Here is a 20051-nt window from a genome sequence, read left to right on the forward strand (position 1 = left end):
CATGCCCTTGGAGGACTGTTTTCCTTCTCTCTGATTTGAGTCTGGAGGCTGAATTTGGGGTGGCAGGACCGGCTTGACCTGGTGAGGAGCACAGTGTGATGTATAACTGGAAAAAACAGGTTCTTGGGTTTTCTGCTGCTTGCCCTTAATCCCTGCACCCCAAGCAGCTGCACTAAACAGGATGTGGTGCTGACGTGGCAATATAGTTAATAAACTTAATTAATATGAGCTAGGGAAACATTAAAATGTATCAAGCTGCAGCAAAATTACGTTACTGTTTTGTTACCTTCACTTTCCACATCCTTTTTGAAAATTCACAGTGGAACAATTAAGCAGAACATTGTACCTCTGCAGCACACCATAAACAGTGCAAATCTCAGTGAAAGACACACCTTAAAATAAATACCTTTTCCAATGGAAAGCATAAGTCACTTGTATATTAAACTGGAGGAATCTGTGTAAATGGACAGATTGTGTAGGCTGGGGTGTAATCATTACACCAATGAGTCTTACATGTACTGCACTGTTTCAGCTACCATTCTTCACTGCAATTATTAGCCTCCTTTTCTGCCAGCTTCAAGTTTAACATACCGTCCCGCTGCCAAGGCCATTTGATTATAAATAGCAAAACAGCACGTAAGTGCAGGCATGTGGGGAGCAGATACAGCACTGAAAAGTGGGCCATTGGGAAGAAGTATTTACTTTTTTTAGGTCTGATCCTGTACAAACACTTAATCATGTGAGTAGCTGGCTACTCCAGAGCACTTTCCCGAAATTCATGAAGATTATTAGTCTTAAAGGCACAAATGTAGTATCTTGCAAGATCCAGCTCTTACAAGCCTTGTTTGGAAGTTCTCAATAAAAACTCAGTAATGAAAAGAAATATGTTTTGGAAGCAGATCTTCATAAATGTTACATATTGAAACAACAAAATCTTACAGCCGGGTAGCCATATCAATAACTAATTTTATCTCAATTATAACCTATGTGTTAAGTATTCATGATACAATAGATTTCTTCCTAATGATCTGGTACTGTAGAGACAGGTTTCCCAGAAAGAAGAGAAAGCTGGAAAATGTCACTACATGGAGCCACTTCACCATGTGTATTAATTATCTACATTTTGCACAGCACCAGTGACTTGGGAAGATGTTCTGTGTTCCACTGTTGCAACAAGGAGGCAGACCCTACCCTTCACTGAAGTCAGGATTTCACTCCATGTGAGCTCTAGTGTTTAAAGATGCTTCTCCAGTTATGTTTCTCTATAGAACTAGTTGTGTAGACATAAAAAACCCACCAAAAAACCAACCCACCAGAACCCAAACAACCTTTAATGAGGTGAAGCTAAGGGATACTTGAAGTGTAGGTACTCTGCAAGTGGGGACCATTTGAAATCTGCTCTGACCCTCTATTCCCACTAAGCTTTAAACACCTAATTACACCTAAAGATGTATGGTAAAAAATACATAGTTTTATGAAAAGGTGGTTCAGGATGCCCTCATAATAGAAGTCATGATAGCCTGTTTCCATTGGCTAAACACTTTCACCTTTATTTCCAACTGCTGCAATGCTGAATGTGACTGTAACAGAGAGAAGTACAAGCCTGGGCGTGTTGGAAGCTTAAATATGTCCAGGTGGAGGGAATGATATAGATGATCTAGAGGAAGCACCAAGCTCTCCTCCTTCTCCACCAAAAAGACCTTCCTCTCCTTCAAAGGGTGCCATTGACAGCAGATTCAATGGCTAGAATGAGAAAAGAAGTAGTAAATCCCTCATTATTTCCTGGCATAAACAATCTATGTAGAAGATGCTTCTGGAACAACGATGTGGCAAATGGAGATCTCATCACTAACTTGGAAATAAAAGATAATATCCAGGTGAGTATACCTTATCCAAAAAATGGGTTTAGTAGCAGGATTCAAACACTTAAAAAAAATTACCGCAGCTCTTTCCAGAGATGTCCATAACTGTAACATTTATGTTACAGGAAGCTTTTCAGAGCAAGGAGGAATGAGATACTGAGTTTTGCTCAAGAGCTCATTGGGGAAAACAGAGGCAGGTCTAAAGCCATACCTTTGTAAGCCTCTATGCTTTGCTGTAAAACTGTTCTTTTGTAATCTGCTGATATGTATTGTCTGTGTGTTGGAGGGAGGTGGATTTGGGATGTGGGGTGGAAACATGGTGAATATTTTAAACTTCCCTATTGCAGTACTATTTGCATGTCAGACATCTTAAAGTCTGACCCTGATCCATGTTTTACAGGGCTGGGAGGAGCTCTGCAAATGAATCACTGCCTTGCAAAGCCAGCCTGGCAGAAGATGACTCCTGGCCACAGAAATGGGGGAAAACCCTTTCTTGGGTGTTGTTTTTAAATGGAAGATTAGCTTCTGTAGACAATATCCACAACTAGGAGTAGTCTGTGAATTTTCATTGGCCCTTGGCCATGACATATGAAAGAAAAAATATATTAGAAAAAAAAAGGGGTGGGGGTGGGGGGTGAGCAAACCCACTTCTTATCATTTTGTTCCTTTAGGTGGAACAGAAGCTGTGTGTCTTACAAGTGCCACATTTCTTCGTTGCACTCCAGCAACCAACAGAGATGTAATGGGGCCAAAAGCTGGATGCTTATATTTTGTGTATCTTGGATGTATGGTTTTGGAAAATCTGCCTGCTATACAAATGGTCAGCTCATTCTCTGCTAGGAGCTGCATTCCTATTGTTATCCTGTATTTCTAGTAGTGACTTTTGTAACTTGTTTAACTTCCTGAGGTTCAGGTCAGTACCATTTAGAAATGCTGGGTTTTTTCCAACTCGCAAAAGCTGAATTTAATTTCCTAGATTTCCTTTTTCTCACACAGACAATGCAGTTATTGATGGGACACTGGGAAAAGGGCAGGCTCAGGCCCTGACTTTTCCTCAACTCTCATTTGTATTGATGTCAGCCACTGATGCAGCTAATAACCATCTGCAAAATGTATCTCATTGTCATTGGAATGGAGGATGAAAAGCAAGAACTTTGCTCTTCTCAGTGATGTACATTACCTTCTGCATCCCAAGCCTTTCCTAAGACTTTTAATTGTAAAGGCTGAGCCTCAATCTTATCTTCAGCCTAATTTGTAATCACAATGACAATTTGCTATCAGACATTGGTACGTCATTCCCACTATGAAGAAATCAGTGACATCTCACTGTACTCTCCAACTTTTATAGTCATAACTTACTGACTACCTTTATGAATGCCAAATCATTCATTAACAATGGAGGTAATTCATCAGCCTGTGTATTGGTAAAACTTCATTAGCAAGTAAGCCAGGCTGGTAAAGACCTTTGAAAGGATTTACTTTCCATCTAGTCCCAGGACCGGAAGCAGCAATAAGATGAGAAAAACCAGTGAGTGTCAGAGAGGAGCATAACCCCCTTGAGGTCAAACTGAAGTATTTGTTCTAGAGCCAAAGCCATTAAGTTTTACACTGCTTTGAAATGTAACTCGGTTTTAAGCTGAGTACCGAGTTGTGTTCCTACAGAGCTGGAAAAGTCAAGGAGTGCATCCAAAACTCATGTCTGTTGAGGAAGCAGAGGTGACAAGAGCCCTGCTGATAAAGCTCCCCAACCTCAAAGGGATGCAGACTCCAGCCTCTGAATGAATGTCTCCAGACTGCAGCAAAAAGCAGTGCTACCTTAAAACTCACTGACTACTTCTATGCTGATTTTTTTTTAAACCAGGCATTTTAAACCCCACTACACTGCTTGAGGCTGATCCTGGGGCTCAAACTGCATCACTAGGACAGCTTTGCAGTCCATCAAGGTGTTGAGCTAGCTGTAAAACCGGCCCAGGACTATGTACACTCAGGGAAAACTCTTCTTTCCTTGCAAATGCACAGTCTAGTGCTTTTATCCAGCCATTGCTCCAGAAACTGCAAAAGGAAATGGCATTTGTGATAATTGTGAGAGCATAAAAACACAGCCTAATGGTTACCTGGGGTGAAAATGTCATGCCACTGACTCCTTACTGTTGCAGCTATTTTAACCAAGATAACATCTTGATTCATATATAATAGTTCCTGCTTTAAAAGACTCAGATCCCACTTTTGGATGCAGCTGGTAGTGTGGGGTGATACTAAGTCATTCAGAGCTGGTCAAAATTACATGAGCCACTCTTGTTTCAGCTGCATGATCCTTGGGTAACATTGTTGAAAACATCCCTATGCAAAGGAATCATCTTATTTAAAGCACTTATCAGAGGTTGAAATGATTAATACAGTTGGGTGAGGTACTGGTTTATTCTATTCCTGGTTTATACCTGGTTTATTCTATTCTATTCTATTCTACTTGCAGTTCTGGCAGATCCAAATATTTAGAATACTGAGAAATGCTTCTGAAACTTCTTTTTGTATAGTCACTACAGTGAGATATCACTGCTATTGCCAACTCAGACCCAGCTTATCCCTCTCTAGGATTTTCCATCTCTTCCACTGAACAAGAAAGAGTAAACAGTATGTGAAACTAGGTCTTTACTGCAAGCAGGAGGTAGGCTATCATCTGTGAAGCAAGGCTAAGAATGTCCTAATTCATGGAATGCTCTTAAGCACTCTTTTATCACCTTGGCAAGGGCCTCATGAGCTGGTTGATCTCCAGCTTTCTGCACACTTGCAGAATTTGACTTTTTGTCCCAATATATGATTTCTGAGTTCAATCATTTTTGGTATATCCTACTGCTGCACTAGAGCAAACACACATAATTCAACATTTCCCTGAATCCTGATAGACAGATACTCAACAGCTTGGTGCATGAGATTAAAGTCCATCACGGTTTCCAGGAAAATCTGGAAGGACAAACTTGGGAGTTGTAAGAATAAGAACACAGAGGTTTTTAGCAGAGGGTAGTATACTACACAACAAAAGCCCTATTTCCACCCATCAAGGTAAAATGATGCTCTTTGAACTGAGTGCTTCACACAGCAGTGACTGTTGCTTACCAAGGGTGCCGTGCGGCTTGCTCACAGGTGTATCTTTTATTAGGGTCCTTTTCCATCAAATTCCGAATGAAGTCTTTAGCTGTTAGAAAAAAAGAAGAAAGAAAGAAAAGAGATATAATAATTTAAAGCAATAGAGTTGATGCCCAGTTCTGTTGCAGGATGATCAGCCAACAGCACTGACTAGGCTATCAAGTGCCCCCCCCCCCCCCGCCGTGGTATGTTTGCTGGGTTGATGCATTTGCTTTCTGGAGGCATCTGGGGCCAATGTGCTGAGGTAATTTGTGCACTCTCTGTGGTTCTGTTTGTCACTTCAGGGAAATGTCTTAAAGCTATGCTGTTGCTGAGCTGATTACTGGCATGTTATGAGATGATTACACCATTAGCCACTCAGTTTAGATGCAGTTTCACTCCTTTGATGGGGCAGGTTTTGTCCAGAGTGATGCAGGTCTATCTCAAGAATACCACCTGGAGATCTGCCCCAAGACTGGATAATTCTGAGTGACAGGGTATGTGAGCGAGTTTGAGCAAGTGTCTAGGACAGTGATAATCACCCCTGGGCAAGGGCAAAATCCCGACAAACTGGTGAAATGTTTGGGAAAAAAACATTGTCAGCCTGGAACTTCCTGAGAGACAGAAATCATTGTGATGTGTTGGGTCTTGGCCCATGCTTATTGAGCTCTTCTCATCACTGGTCAGAGTGAGCATGGCCAATGGAAGTTCTCTGGACCTAGAGGCAGACCAGCAGGCAGCATGGCTACTCAGACCCCAACAGCAGGCATGGCAGCTGCACCAGAGAACCAGCCTGTGCCAGGATCAGCTGCCTTGGGTCATTTGTCATTTATTAGTATAACCAAAGTGACTTAGGACTAAATCCAAGTTGTTTAGTATGGTAGATATAAGCTGAAGATGTCTACAACTGCAGATACATTTAGGAGTGGGATGGATAATTCAAATTCAGCAGATTCCAAACCTCCTAGCTCTCAGGTCAGCCAAGTGGCTCTGATCATCTTAGTGGTCTGAATATAGCCACATGTGTTAGGGATGCTGAATGTGAAAGGCAAGGAAGAAGTCAGATGCCACAGTAAGAGGAGTTTCTCACTGCTCACTCTAAGCCCACACATGGGCAGCTGTGAGGATGTATTGTGCATTTAAAAACAAGTTATAGGGGAAAATGTATTCCCCTGAGCATAAGCTAATGTTGTTTTAATTGACACTATAATGGAAAGAAGGGAGATCACAGCATGGCATGTATCCAGCAGTTGTAGGAGAGAGTAGCTGAAGGAGCCACAGTGAAGCCAAATATGGCAGGAAAATCTTTGTGTTGATTTACATGATGGCCTTTCTCCTAAAATGCAAAGGGGTCTGCCAACAGACCTTCATATTTTCTCTGAAAACTCTTACGGGCTTAAAAAAACTCTTCTCATCACATATACTTTTAAGCAATCCATCGCAACGATATCTGGACGGCAGATGTAAGCGGCATGAAGTGTTCTCCGTGGAGATAACATGATATATAATCATCTTTAATATATAAACCAACATTGTTTATATCTCCTGTGCTTTTATCAGTAGTACTAATGAATCAGAAAATTGCATTTCTAGGGACATTTCTGCATGATAAAATATTCCTAGCATTCATTTCTTCTCCTGCATGAAATGGCAGAAGATCCCCTGGGTTGGACAGAGCAAGGACACTGAACTTCTGTGACCTCTTGGAGACCATGCAGCATGTTGGTGGCACATGTAAGCTGTAATGCTGAACATGTCCCTGCTGCCACCTAGAGACTCTGGTGCTGGCAGACCATGAGCTATGCTGCAGCCAGAAGTCTTTAGGCATATCTGTCTGTAACAGGTTGATCTGTCTGTCTCTCTGCTTGACTGACTAGAGTAGGGACAGGCAGGCACTATATGTTAAATGTCCTCTGCGCTGGGTGGGGAAATGGGCAAGCACTGGGCAGCTGTCTGGATTAAATCACATGGACAGCACTCCCACTTTCTGAATCTGCTTACCCACCTCATTTGGACATCATTTGGTTTCTTGGGTTCTTTGCGGGTAACACTTCAGACTGGTTTTTGGACCTGCAGTGCAGCACCAATAATAGAGCCAGACTAGTTTGCCACCTTATTATCGAGGAAGTTCTTCAACATGAGAGTGGTGAAGCCCTGGAATGGGGTGTCCAGGGAGGTGGTTGGGGTGCCATCCCTGGAGGTGTTTAAGACCAGGCTGGATGAGGCTCTGGCCAGCCTGCTGTAGTGTGAGGTGTCCCTGCCCATGGCAGGGGGGCTGGAACTAGATGATCCTTGTGGTCCCTTCCAACCCTGACTGATACTATGATACTATGACACAGAAAAAAATCTGCTTTTTATTTGGATATCATGAAGAATTAAACTGCTTTGTTCTCTTGGGGTACTCTTGTGCTACCTTCATCTTCTGTTCCAGCTACATTTTCGTGCTTTGTGTGTGGCTGGACAAAATGGTACTTAATTTGCTCTCCCACAGAAATAAACTCCCATAAATATTTGAACTGAATGAAATGCACATTCCCAGTGTTGTGAGTTAAAAAGAGCTCAGCACGTGATGGATGGTTCTCACACCTAGAGGAGGATACCTGCGACAGGTACACGTGCATGGTTGCTGCAATTAAATGAGCAGTAGATTCTTACCTGACTCGGAGATGTCATCCCAATACGGAGAGTCAAACTCATACTCTGCCTTAAGGATCTGCTCAAAGAGTTTAGAGTCATTTTCATCATAGAAAGGGGGATACCCACAGAGCCTAAAGGACAACAAGAAAAGAGATATGTGACTTTTGGACTTATCTGACTGACATGAGAAAGAGGGAGGGAGAAGAGGGGGAAACTCTTCTTTAAGACTTGATCCAATAAGTTTTCAAGCAGGCAAACCCTACCATGAGAGAAGTTTGTTCAGGGACATGTAAACCCTGATTGGTACTATTCTGGGCAAAGGAATTCTGCATGAACATGTGGTGTTGTTGATACTGCATGGACTCAAGCAGATACCTTGGTCTGTCTTCACTGCCAGTTCTTCTGGACTGCTCCCACTCAATACCTTGCACAGGCCGTTTAAACTGGCTTTATTTTCTCCTAGAGATTGGAGAGGCAGTGGAGTGGCTCTGCAGACATGCAGGCACAGCAGAGCCTTGGGAACTGTGGACACATGAGAGGTGACAACACTTATCCAGTCACCTGCTTGGCATCAGGACAGGCTTTGAGCACAACCTGTGGTCTCTACAATATGCAAAAGACTGCAACTCTATAGGGGGATTTGTTGTACAACTGTGGAGCCACCAGCCACCTTCATGGACCTTTTCTCCAGCACAGCAGGCAGGAAGATGGTGCAAAGCAGAAGAAGGAGCACCATAAAGCTATCAGGCAAAGGGCAGGATGCATCCGCAGGTTGTGCTGTGCTCCCAGGCAGAATGAGGAGGACATCTGGGAGTCACTCCACCCCCGGCAGCAGAGCATGAACTGGGTGCGCACAGACCTGCTACTGTTGCAGAGACACTTCTGCAAGTGATTTTGCTGCCCACATCAAATCACCAACTTTGCCTAAAGCTAATAACAGCCCTGTCCTGGTTTTCAGGACTCACAATCAGACTTCTCAGAAAACCTGGTCTCAGGACAAGCAAGCTATTGGACCTTTTTCTCCAGGTTTGAGCTAAACCATGCAGGGTGCATGCTCCCAGTGCTGAGGACAGCAGGACAGTCATTCTGCAGGACAGTCACTCTCCTCCAACCTTTCAGATGCTTGGCATGGGAAAAATCACATCTGGCACTGTATGAAGCATAAGCGGCAACAGAACTCATGTGTCAGAAATCCTCCACATCCAGCTGATGCTGCCTGCCCCTCTGCCTAGACGTGCTGGCAAAGATGCCCCTTCTTCAGGTTTTAACACTAATGTTATAAAGCTGGTATGGCTGGTCCATACCAATTCTGGCCCAAGGTTTTAGCAAACCCACCCTGCTCACAGCCAAACAGGTCTTCCTGTCTCTATTGTCTCTCTATAGACACCTTCCCAATTTTTCCTCTTGTCTCTGGTCTGTGGTGGAAAATATTATTTCACATACTTTGCTGATATTGAAATGGTCTTTTTTCCTACCCTTTTCTTAAACCCTGAGTCAATCAGCCTGAATTTAACTGAGAGCCAGACATTCTAAACAGACTGAAGATCTAACTGAAACACTACACTGTAGCAACAACAGAGCAAGGAGGGGGGGACTGTACGAAATGAAATATTCAAGTTATTTATAACCTAAAGCCAGCCGGATGCCCTGGAGGTTATTTGAACCAACTCAACACTTGAGGGTGAAAGGAGCAATGTTTTGTTAGCTCTGAAGAGCCAGTGTGCTTGATAAATAATTTAAATGCTGAGACGTTGATCTGCGTCACATCCATATTGACCTGGAAGAACTCTACTGAAGTTTGCAGTATGACAATGAATCCACTGTGGTTCAGTTGAATCAGAAATATCTCTCTTTATCTTGCAAAGCAGATGAGCCAGTCTGCCTTTGTATCCTACTCGATGACTGCCATTATCTAAAGCAAGTAAGATAACCTCATGCCAGACAAGTGTTTGCATTCAGAGCAGGACTGCATACCTACCAAACAGGCACATACTTGTGTATGGGCTTGATGTAGCAACTTCCACATGAAATCCAGAGGTGGAAGTCGTGTATGAGAAGGGTCTTTAAAAATTGTGCATTTCAGCAAACCCCCAAAAGCCACTCTGCATCTTGATGATGGAGGAAAAACATTTGATATGTGACTGCAGAAAATGGATCCACGATCAGTCTCCCAATCTACTAGTATCTAAGAGGAATGTTTATATAACTTGCTTTAATGTAATAAATATCAGTGTTTACATCCCATAGTCTTGAGGGGGATGCACACAAACTGATTCACATTCTTCCTGTTTTGTCACAACCCTCAAACCCCTTAACTGAGCAGGCTGGAAAGGATGGAGTTGACAGCATCAGCACTGCAACTGTTAGGATGGCTGGCACTGGGGTAGAGATGTCCAGGCTGGAGGAAAACTGCTCCTCTATAGGCACTCAGAACCTTCACTCTGTCCCTCTTCCCCGGGGGACACATCAGGCTCTGTATAAGCCTGTCAGCCCTTCATTAATTTCTTGCCTCCCTCAGCACTTTTTCTTAAAACCAAACTGCTCTGATAAAACATTTTAGGGCAAGCAGACAGTGCTGTGCATGCCAGGGCGCTGGCAGGCTGCTCTGGAGAGAAAAATAACTCTCTTAAAATGTGCATTGTACTAATTACCTTGGCAAAGGTACAAGAGCACAAGTTAGAACTGCTGTGATTTATACATGCTCATGGCAGCAAAAGGCAGGAGCAAACTGCTCAGCAGCAGAGAGCTGGAGGGCTATAACCCTGCAAGGGGAGGGAGCAGAGAAACCCAGACAGAACCCCAGCCTCTCCAGAGCCTTTCATTCCCTCTTCTATCTACATCAAGCTCTTCCCATGCTCCTCTGCATTGCTTGAGTATCTACATGTCTGGAGTATCTAACTCTGCATCTATGAATTGACTGCAGCCCACTGCAGAGGTGCATGGTGGAAGAGCTGATGTACGAGGAGTTAGTGCCATGCAGAAGGATGCCAGAACTACTGGATGTTGGGCACAGGGCAGAAGACAGACTCTTGACTCTGCTTTTCCCTTGCTGGTAAGACCTTGAGAAGTGTTAGTCTCTATTACAGGTTGTGGGCAGGGACATCCGCACAAACCAGTTTGCTGTTTGAGAGAGAGGTTGAGTGCAGGGCAAGGCCTGGTCCTGGCTTGACCAGGGGCAGGAATGAACCTCCTACATAGGAGGACATATACCAGAAAACATGTGAGAAGTGATCAAGCTCCTCAGGACAGAGGAGTTGGCATGTGGGAGGGGAACACCAGGTCATGCCGGCACAGGGAGGGGTTGGGAGCCAAAATACAGGTGATCTTCTTGTTCTTTCCCTTAAAATTAGAGCTTAGGAAGACATTGAATTTTTCAAGTTTCTTACTTCAATGTTTTAAGATTACTGGCTTTGTGGTAAGGGATGAGAAAGCCCCAGTAAAGTATCATGCAATTTAGGGCTGGAGAAAATCTTTCTGGACTTCAGCAACTGGGCTCCCTTCCAAAGTCCATAATACATTTTTTATTTAATTCTTAGCCAATCAAAATCCCACCCACTTAATTTCCATCTGCTGGGACATTTCTGTGTGAAAAAAATGACCTCACTATCAGAGGTTCTGCTGCTTGTCTTCAGATATGCAGAAATACAAAAACAACCCCCTGCTTTCAATGTGAAAAAATCCTGCATTTTCCTGGGGGAGCTTCAGGCAGCTATTAGTTGTCGTAATTTTCTCACAGTTTCACCAAATAAAAGCCTTTCAGAACTATTTAGCAACCTTATCACATCAGCAGCCTCCTATTCCCAGTTCTTGCCTTAAAGAGAATGAGATGCTGCTAAGAAAAACACAGGTGGATGTACAAAGGAAAGATATTGCCAGAAGTAATTTCTAGAACCCATCAGGAGAGCACAAGGGGAATACCAGGCACATCTTTTCCTCACCAGGAAGAGAAAGTAAATCCCTGAATCTCTTGCTACATATTGAGGGTGATACCAGAGGATCAATAAGCCATTTGCATGGTCAGTGTACAGCCTGTAACACAAGGGGCACCAGAGTTAGTTTTACAAGCAATTTTTACAGTGAGATTAGAGCAAAGAATTCAGTAAGTGCTCAAGGACTCAACACATATGGTGTGGGAAGTCATCCAAGTGCTATTTATAGGAATAAACACATGTATTCATTCTTACTTTGGGAACAGACCCTCACACTGGCTGACATTGGTGCCCTCACAAAACCATGCAAGGACATATTAGCATGGGGAATACAAAATAAACAAAGAAGAAAGAAGTGAGGAGCAATCATTTGGGGTTGTCTTTCCAGTTTTTAACTGAGCTATCCTGAGTAATCCAACAAGTCCACATGGATTTTGCCATCACAGATTCCCATTCCAGAATTGATCAAGTAAGTTACTCCTCAGTTTCTTGCTAGGCCTGTGTGTGATGTCAATCAGGTGAGATGACTGACCACCTTTTCCCAACATATGACTCCAGGGTGAGGTGGAAACTTCTTCTGGAATGATATACTTTGTACAGTCCCTGGTTAACTCTTCCATACAAACATTATTGATGATTCATACACATCTGCCTGAAAATCAAAACTAACTCAGTATCAAAGTGTGAAAATATGTCCCAGGATTTATCTCTAGTAATTCACTTGACCTACTAGAGAATAGAATCAGAAGAACATTCAAGGCAAAGTGATGTAGATACAGGAGGTGTTCATAGTGGCTTTCCAGTACTTAAAAGAGGTCCTACAGGAAAGATGAGGAGTCCTCCTCTTCACAGAGGTAGTGACAGGATAAAGGGTAATGGTTTCAGTCTGAGAGAGAGTAGATTTAGATTAGATATAAGGAAGAAATTATTTACTGTGAGGGTGGTGAGACACTGGAACAGGTTGCCCAGAGAAGTTGTGGAGGCCCCCTCTCTGGAAAATGTCAAGGCCAGGTTGGGTAGGGCTTTGAGCAAGCTGATCTAGTGGAAGGTATCCCTGCCCATGGCAGGGGGCTTGGAACTAGATGATCCTTGAGGTCCTTTCCAGCCCTAACAATTCTATGATTCTAATATTTGTAAGGTCCCTTCCAACCCAAACTATTCTACAGTTCTGTGATATGATTATGAATAACCAGTGGCTGAGGCAGAGTATTTTGTGGTCCCAATTCCTTTTTCAGTTTTAGAACATGATTTCTCCCCCCCCCCCCCCCCCCCCCCCCTAATATATACACATATATATATGCATACTAACTTAATCTTCATTATATCAAGTATACATGCAATCAATATTTTAGCTCCCCAAGCTTGTGTAATCTCTTCTGTGACCCAGGCAGGTCCAAAAGCCATTGAAGTGTCTTGCTTTTCTTATGCAGTATGCTTTTAAGCTGATTCAATGCCAAAATTACCTTGTGATAAGCAGAAAGCTGAGTACAACAATAGGACTGCTTCAAATTGAGAAATATTGCAACTGGAATAACAGGAAATTTCAGGCTGCTAAAATTAGTTTCTGTGAATAATGACTTCTCATGCAAAACAGGTTTTGATAAAAACTCCACTGGTGCAGCCTCTGCAATCTGGCTGTCATTAACAAGAAGCATTAGAGACTGGCACTGAAATAGAGATATTCTTTCCCGAGACATCCTTCACCTTGCATATCACAGAAACAAATATTTGTCTAGAGCATCGGTGCCACAGGAACAGTTTGTTCTTCCAGTGTCATAAACTGAAGGCTTTCATGTGAAACAGAGTTTGTGTCTGGAGGCACTCAAACCACTTGCAGTAATAATAGCTCAAAGCATCTTTAATTTATGCCTGGCTTCTGTGTTGGATTCCCCTGAGTTTCCATCTTCTTAAGTGACAACAGACTGCTCAGAGTGGCTGTGCGGATTCATGCGAGGGGTGGGGAGGTGATGGAGGATGATGTGCCTGGATTGCCCTGTGCATAAATTCCTCTCCAACTGGTCTGAATATGTGCAAGCAGCTCCAACTGTGTTGATGGTGGGGCTGGAAATGGTATGTCCAGATGGGTGCAGTGATATATTGCAATTAATAACTCCTGCTCAGGGCAGGATTTACTAGCATTGTAGCTAGTGCTCGTGGCATCTCAGCACCATGCTGACCCTGGCTCTGCTACCTCTGGTGCTATGGCACTGCCAAGACACCAAAAGTAGATGTTAAACTCATGCTCGTTACTGGTGATATTAGACTCCCCAGCAAGGTTACTTCCTTCCATTTAGGGAAGGACCCTCTTCCTCTCTGTCTTTGTTGTGCCCTTGACATCCACTTTCTTATGAGGCCACATCTGCAGTTTCTGCCTATTCCTGGCAGCAAAGATGAGATTCAGTTCATAATAAATAGAATGTTCCATCTAAACATGAGGAGGAACTTCTTTACTTTGAAGGTGATAGAGCACTGGAACAGACTGCTCAGAGGTGGTGGAGTCTCCCACCATGTGTCCCAGACACCTCACATGGCACTAAATAGTCAAGTTTAGGCAACAGAATGAAGCATCCCAGGGAAAGGACTACTTACATCAACCCTGGCTGTGTTGAGGTGCCCATGTGTAAAGCCCAGTGGAGCTACTGGAGAAGCTGCTGAGTGCACAGGACCCCTATCCACAGCTGGCAGGTACACCATGTGACTATGGCAGTCTGAACGATCCTGCTGCCACATCTTGAGACCAGGTGGGACACTGCATGTGACTGAAACAGCACTGAGCACCTATGCTAAGGTAAGCAAAGTGAACCCTGGAGTGCCACTGACTGTTACAGGAGCTGAAGGATGGTTCACATGCAGAAACAGTCAAGAAGGCGATTTGATCTCAGATCAAATCCCACCTAAGCAGTAACAATCTGGCAAATACATTACCACACTCCTCCCAGAGCAAGGCATTACTGACATTAATTTTGACTGTACACAATATAAATCAAGTCTTTATTACAAGAAGCACAGAAACCCTGAAAAAGTTTCCTTGTCCTGCAAACAAAAATTCACTCTTACTAACCTGATTTAAGCCTTCAGGGTTTGGAATTCCCCATATAGCAAATGGGGAATTCACATTTGAGGAGTGTATATGCCTTGTTTGACAAACTCAGCACATGCTGATTTGGGAAACAGCAGGAAACAACCAAGCTGAATCTTGCAGAAAGAGCAGCTTGGCTTAGGAAGAGAGAAGAATCATTGGTGAGATCAAAACCTTCACCTATCAAAGATGTGTTCACAAACTGGGTATGTAAGACACATTACTTAGGACTGTCTCACTCATATCCTCAGTAAGTCACCTAACAACAGGTCTACCTGCAAAAAAAAAGATCTTTGTATGAGCCATGGGTGAATGGGACTGAACACTTGGAGGAAAGCAGAGCCAAGTTTACCTCCTGGCAATCAGGATGCAACAACTCAAAAATTCCCTATGGGCTGCCAGATGGACACATATTTTCATGGTGGACATTTGACAATAAACTGAACCTAGGCAGCAGATGAGCCTGGAAGTGAGGCAGCAAACTGCTGTCTTCCACCTGCAGCTTCATTCACACTCTCTGAAGCTGTTCCTCAGCAAGGTAGTACAAAAACAACAGAAAAGGCTGTACCTGATTTTCCTGCCATGGCTGGCAAGGACCAAAACTCAAAACCCCCAACTCCAAGTCTTTCTGTACTCAGGTTTGCTTGTGGAAAATGGTAATCTGGGTCAGCACACAACCTCCTCATCTAAAAGAGCACTAGAAAGTGATGTGTGAAGCAGCCTCTGAGGTATTTTGGAATGCCTGCTGACTTCCTCACTGCTGTAGCACATCCTGCTGGGCTTTGCCATAAAGTCAGAATCAACACTGTTGATTTTTGCTTTGTTATGCAAAAGCTTTTCGCACCCTGCTGTTGATGGTTGCTCCAAGATAAATCCATTCCTCTGCAAAGTTTTGTACTCAACAAGTTTTCAAATATTCATGGAGATTGGAAAGCCAGCCATAAAGCTAATGTTTTTAGGCAAGACTTTGTTTCAAAGAAGTAAATGTACATGCAAATAAATCAGGCTTGCCTAGGCTATTTTAATATTAGGAAAAAAGGCTATTTGGGGTACCATATAACTTACCCTCCAGACTAAATGAAAATGTAAAGAACTAATATTGCACAGAGTGGATAAACAGCAATGAGGTGTGTCCTGGCAAAAAATAGTTCTACTACGTCATCAAAAAGTTATTCATGTTGAGAAGCCATGAAATGTTTGCATAAGGAAAAAGGGAACAACGTAGGAATGCTTTAATGCTGTGCCTCTTTGGAGCTGCTTTTCCCTTCAGTCTTGTTTAACTGCGACAGTAAAAGGGAAAATTGAAAAAAGGAAATGCTGGTGTGAAAAGACATTTGTTTCTGCAGCAGCCAACAGCTACACAGCAGCTCTGTGCTCTCTTGCACAGAAGGATCAAGGTCATTGTTCTCTGCATGGTCACCCTGAGTCAGTCCATAGCAAAGGCTCAACCTCCTCTCAAAGACCTGCATTAATAGGTCCTGCTAGGCTGTGCAGATGCAACCTATGCAACTGTTATTTGAATGACACACAACTGTTATTAGAATGGCACACCTGGACTCACAGATCTCTGCCCTATGCACAGACTACCCCATCAAGACAGGCCCCTAAGCTAGATTGAGTCTTCCTACAGGCACACAGGCAACAAGTTCTGCATTTCTTCCTCAATCCAAATATTAGCAGTGGTTTCATAAACTCATGCACACAGAGCTGGATGCAGATGATGGTTCTCAGAAGGTCCCGGTTAATTTCCTACCACTTCTGCCCAAATTTCAGCCTTTATGTACCTGGGAGCTGTCCAGACTTCATGTTATCCTGGGGTAGAAATGTCAGAAATTAACTTTGTTTCCCTGGACTGAGTGGGCAGTTGTACATGGTGGGAGAGCATGTTGCCAGTCCCAAAACTCAACATATACTCACAGGATGTAAGCAATGACCCCGATGGACCAGCAGTCCACAGCTTTGCTGTAGGGTTTCTGGGCCAGCACTTCAGGAGCTGAAAAGAAAAAGACAAACAAGCAAATGTTGTAAGACCAAATGTTTGAAAGTGGTCAAAAGGTAGGACCCTGAAACTTGAAGCTCTTTGAGATGCTGTGTTGCCCTTTACATACATACAGATATCCTGATGTTTCTGAAGGTCATATTCTCACAATGAAGGATGACTCCTAAAGTGAAGCAACCCCCTTCCCCCCCCATGTTCTGACTCAGAGGTCAGAAAACAAAACTAAGTACAAAAAAATGCCAGAGAGGCAGAGGGCCATCACTTAGCTGTCAGAGGAATTTCAGGAGACTTTGAGGAAAATGATGCTAAGCTTTGCACTAGTGCTGAGATGCACATTAACCTGGCTGCCTCTAGCTCTACCACATCGTTCTGCCAAACCAGGGATGTGAAAAGACAACTAGGAAAGTGCAGTGTGTCAGGGAGGTGATAAGCTACATCTGCAGGAGGGGAAGGAGAGCTGTCACCGCACCTGCAGCTGCTTTCCAAAGCCTGCTGGATGTCAGAGTGAGAGGGAGTCATTTGTCCTTCTGCCTCTGGGCAGACGCACAGTTCAGACGGAGAAATTAAAACAAGCAGGGACTGGAAACATGCAGAAAGGAACTTCTGCCTCTACAGCTTTCAGACAGCATAGCCTGAATTTTGCTGGAAGTGAGAGCCTGGGCATTTATTGAAACTCTTTGTGGGTCTGCTTTCCTATCTTAAAATCATAGAACAGAATCAGAGGATGTTTAGGGTTGGAGAAGACCTTTAAAGGTCTAGTCCAAACCCCTCTGCAGTGAGCAGGGACATCTTTCACTAGATCACATTGCTCAGAGTCTGTCCAACCTGACCTGTTCCCAGGGATGGCACACTCTACCACCTCTCTGGGCAACCTGTGCCAGTGTTTGACCACCCTCATTCTAAAAAATGCCTTCCTTGCATCCATTCTGAATCTCCCCTCTTATAGTTTAAAACCACGAGCCTTTGTCCTGTCACAACAGGCCCTGATCATTCACATCTTTCTTCTAGCACCCTCTACATACTGAAAGGCCACAATAAGGTCTTTCTGGAGACTTCTCCAGGCTGAACAACCCCAACTTTCTCAGCCTTTTTCATAGGTGTGGTGCTCCAGTTCATACACCAGTGAGAGTTAAAAGTGATGTTTTTTTGTTTGAGAGCCTGGAATATTATGTTTTCCTTGTTGGGACTTTTCAATTAAAATTCTTGAACCTAAATTTTAAAAGCCTGTGACTGATTTTTTTTTTTCATTGAAAGAAGCCTTTTCACTTTTTTTCCAAAGAAAATGTCCACAGTAATGCAAGAAATCACTGACTGGGGCATTCCTGAAGCAGACTTGCTACACTGGGTTTTAAAAAACACAGTATTTCCTCTGAATGCTCTGGAGTTCAAATGCTGTAAAAAAATATGAATGGGCAAGTCCCAGCAAAAATATTTCTTTAGGGTTACATCTTCCTCTGCTAGGAGTCTTACCAACATCAAAAGAGTTGCTTGAAGAACAGCTAAAATTAATGTGCAGCACATAAATGTATTAAAACTTGAGCCTATGCTTTGGTGTACTGGTAAGGATTCTTCAAAGAGTCATCTTGTTGAGGTAGACAAGTCAACAAAACTAAAGTCAAAACTGCCAGAAAGGAAGGGAAGAGGAAGCAATAATCACAAACAGGAAAGACTTTCTGTTGCTTAGCATGGGAGTTTATAGAAGAGACTGAAGGGAAGACAGTGGTTGTTGGAAGGGATGCCAAAGGTCATCTACTCCAACCTCTCCACCATGGGCAGGGATGATGAGGGCATCCAAGTTGTGTTTCCACAAGCAGCAGAATGATAGGAAGTGTCAAGCCACACTGGGAACATATTGTAAGAAGGAAGAAAATTCAGGGGAGTGGGGGTGAAAATATAGCTAGGTAAAAATGCAACTGGCAGCTGGATTATGAAGACTCTGGAAGATTGGGATATGCCCCTTTCTGCAGCACAGGGTAAATATTACCCAGTCTTCAAGTCATCCAGCAAACTGGGCCTACTGAATTTATAAAAAATTAAAATTATGGTTAATATATTGTTAATGTTAACACACTGTTGTAATATGTGAATACTCCAACACCTATCCACTACATGGCAAAGGAGGTTTCTTTCCCTTGTACCTAACATGTACAGCTCTTAACCTGGCCTTAGATATTCCCAAGAAGCTTCTGACTCCTTCCAGGACATCGGCATGCTCATGCACAGGCACACATAATCTATCAAAATAAAAGTTAAAATGTTCTTATTACAACAGGGGTCAGAGCTGTAGAAGTCTAAAAGGCATCTGCAAGATCTGTGTGTCAGTTTGGTACTAGTCAGTCTGGCAGGGGTGAATTTGAAGATGAACTTGGGATAAAAGAATAAAGTGCTGGGAAGGCATCCTATTTGGCCAGTCACTGCCTCCCAGTTAATCTAAGAAGCTGGGACAATCTGTAAAATTTAAATTTCTCTTGTATAAAGCAGTTGTTCCTCAAAGGTACTCAAGACAACCTTCCCAAGCAACTTGTGTCCCTTAGTCTGACTTTTTTTCTTCCTGAACCCTCCCAATTTGCCTCCAAATTATGCTGTAAGAAGAATCCTTTTTTTTTTTGTTCAAAATGTGCAACAGAGGGTTTGTGAGACTTAGTTTCCTTTATCATTCCCTCCCTGTGACTGAATATTGCAACAAAATATGTGGAAGAAAGAAGTTAATTCCCCCCTGTCTTTAGGTGATTAGATGTCTTCCAAATCTGTAGTCCTTCCAAATTCCCAACATTTTGTTTGCATATCTCTTCTGCCTTTGACTGTCTGCTCCTGTTTGCATCATTTTCAAGAGTAAACATTACATGTCTTATATCCCCCAAAGAAAATTTTACACAAATGGCTCCTGAGCACCAGGGATTCTAGTGAGCTCCTGACATTACACAGATATGCCACATTAGCATAACAGAAAGCAAATCTGAGACAAAGGGATGTGAACTATATGAAGATTCTCCCTCCTAAAACATCGAAGTTGTGCTGCTGCAGTTGCTGGTGCTTGTAGTAGCTGTGAAGCAGGTAAGAACACCATAGGATCAAACCAAAGCAAATGTGAGGCTATTAACTTCCCTTTGGTAAACTTTATGAAGAAAGGCAGGAGGTTTAAATAGTTAGTTTAAGATCAAATGGCTGCTTTTAGTTTTTGTTCCAAAAAGCAGACATGCAACAGGAACAGGAGAACATAGTTAAGCATCATCTGTCTCTGATACATGGAGAAGAAATATTTAATGAGCTGAAAAACAAGTCAGAGGAGCTCTCAAATATCATAGCAGATTGGTGCCAAGAGGCGAAAGTAGGAAACGCAACGAAAAAAATCCAAGACCTGATGGCATTAAAGGATCAACACAGATGGCTGAGGACACAAAACAGCAGTTAAGGAGAAAGGG

The 20051-nt window shown here is 43.0% G+C and overlaps 1 protein-coding gene across 2 annotated transcripts in view; it reads right to left on the minus strand.

The window, feature by feature from the left end:
• The window catches only part of CAMK1D (calcium/calmodulin dependent protein kinase ID), a 235208-nt gene that overhangs the window by 14432 nt on the left and 200725 nt on the right, over window positions 1–20051 (minus strand). For both annotated transcript variants that reach the window (XM_054178014.1, XM_009900264.2), the window contains exons 6-8: window positions 16548–16623; window positions 7641–7753; window positions 4977–5055 (exon numbers count right to left, since the gene is read on the minus strand). In XM_054178014.1, the coding sequence (XP_054033989.1) occupies window positions 4977–5055; window positions 7641–7753; window positions 16548–16623 (268 nt within the window). The remainder of the gene's footprint in view (window positions 1–4976; window positions 5056–7640; window positions 7754–16547; window positions 16624–20051) is intronic.

The sequence above is a fragment of the Dryobates pubescens genome, chromosome Z (genome assembly GCF_014839835.1).
Source record: "Dryobates pubescens isolate bDryPub1 chromosome Z, bDryPub1.pri, whole genome shotgun sequence".
In the NCBI taxonomy this organism is placed as follows: Eukaryota; Metazoa; Chordata; class Aves; order Piciformes; family Picidae; genus Dryobates; species Dryobates pubescens.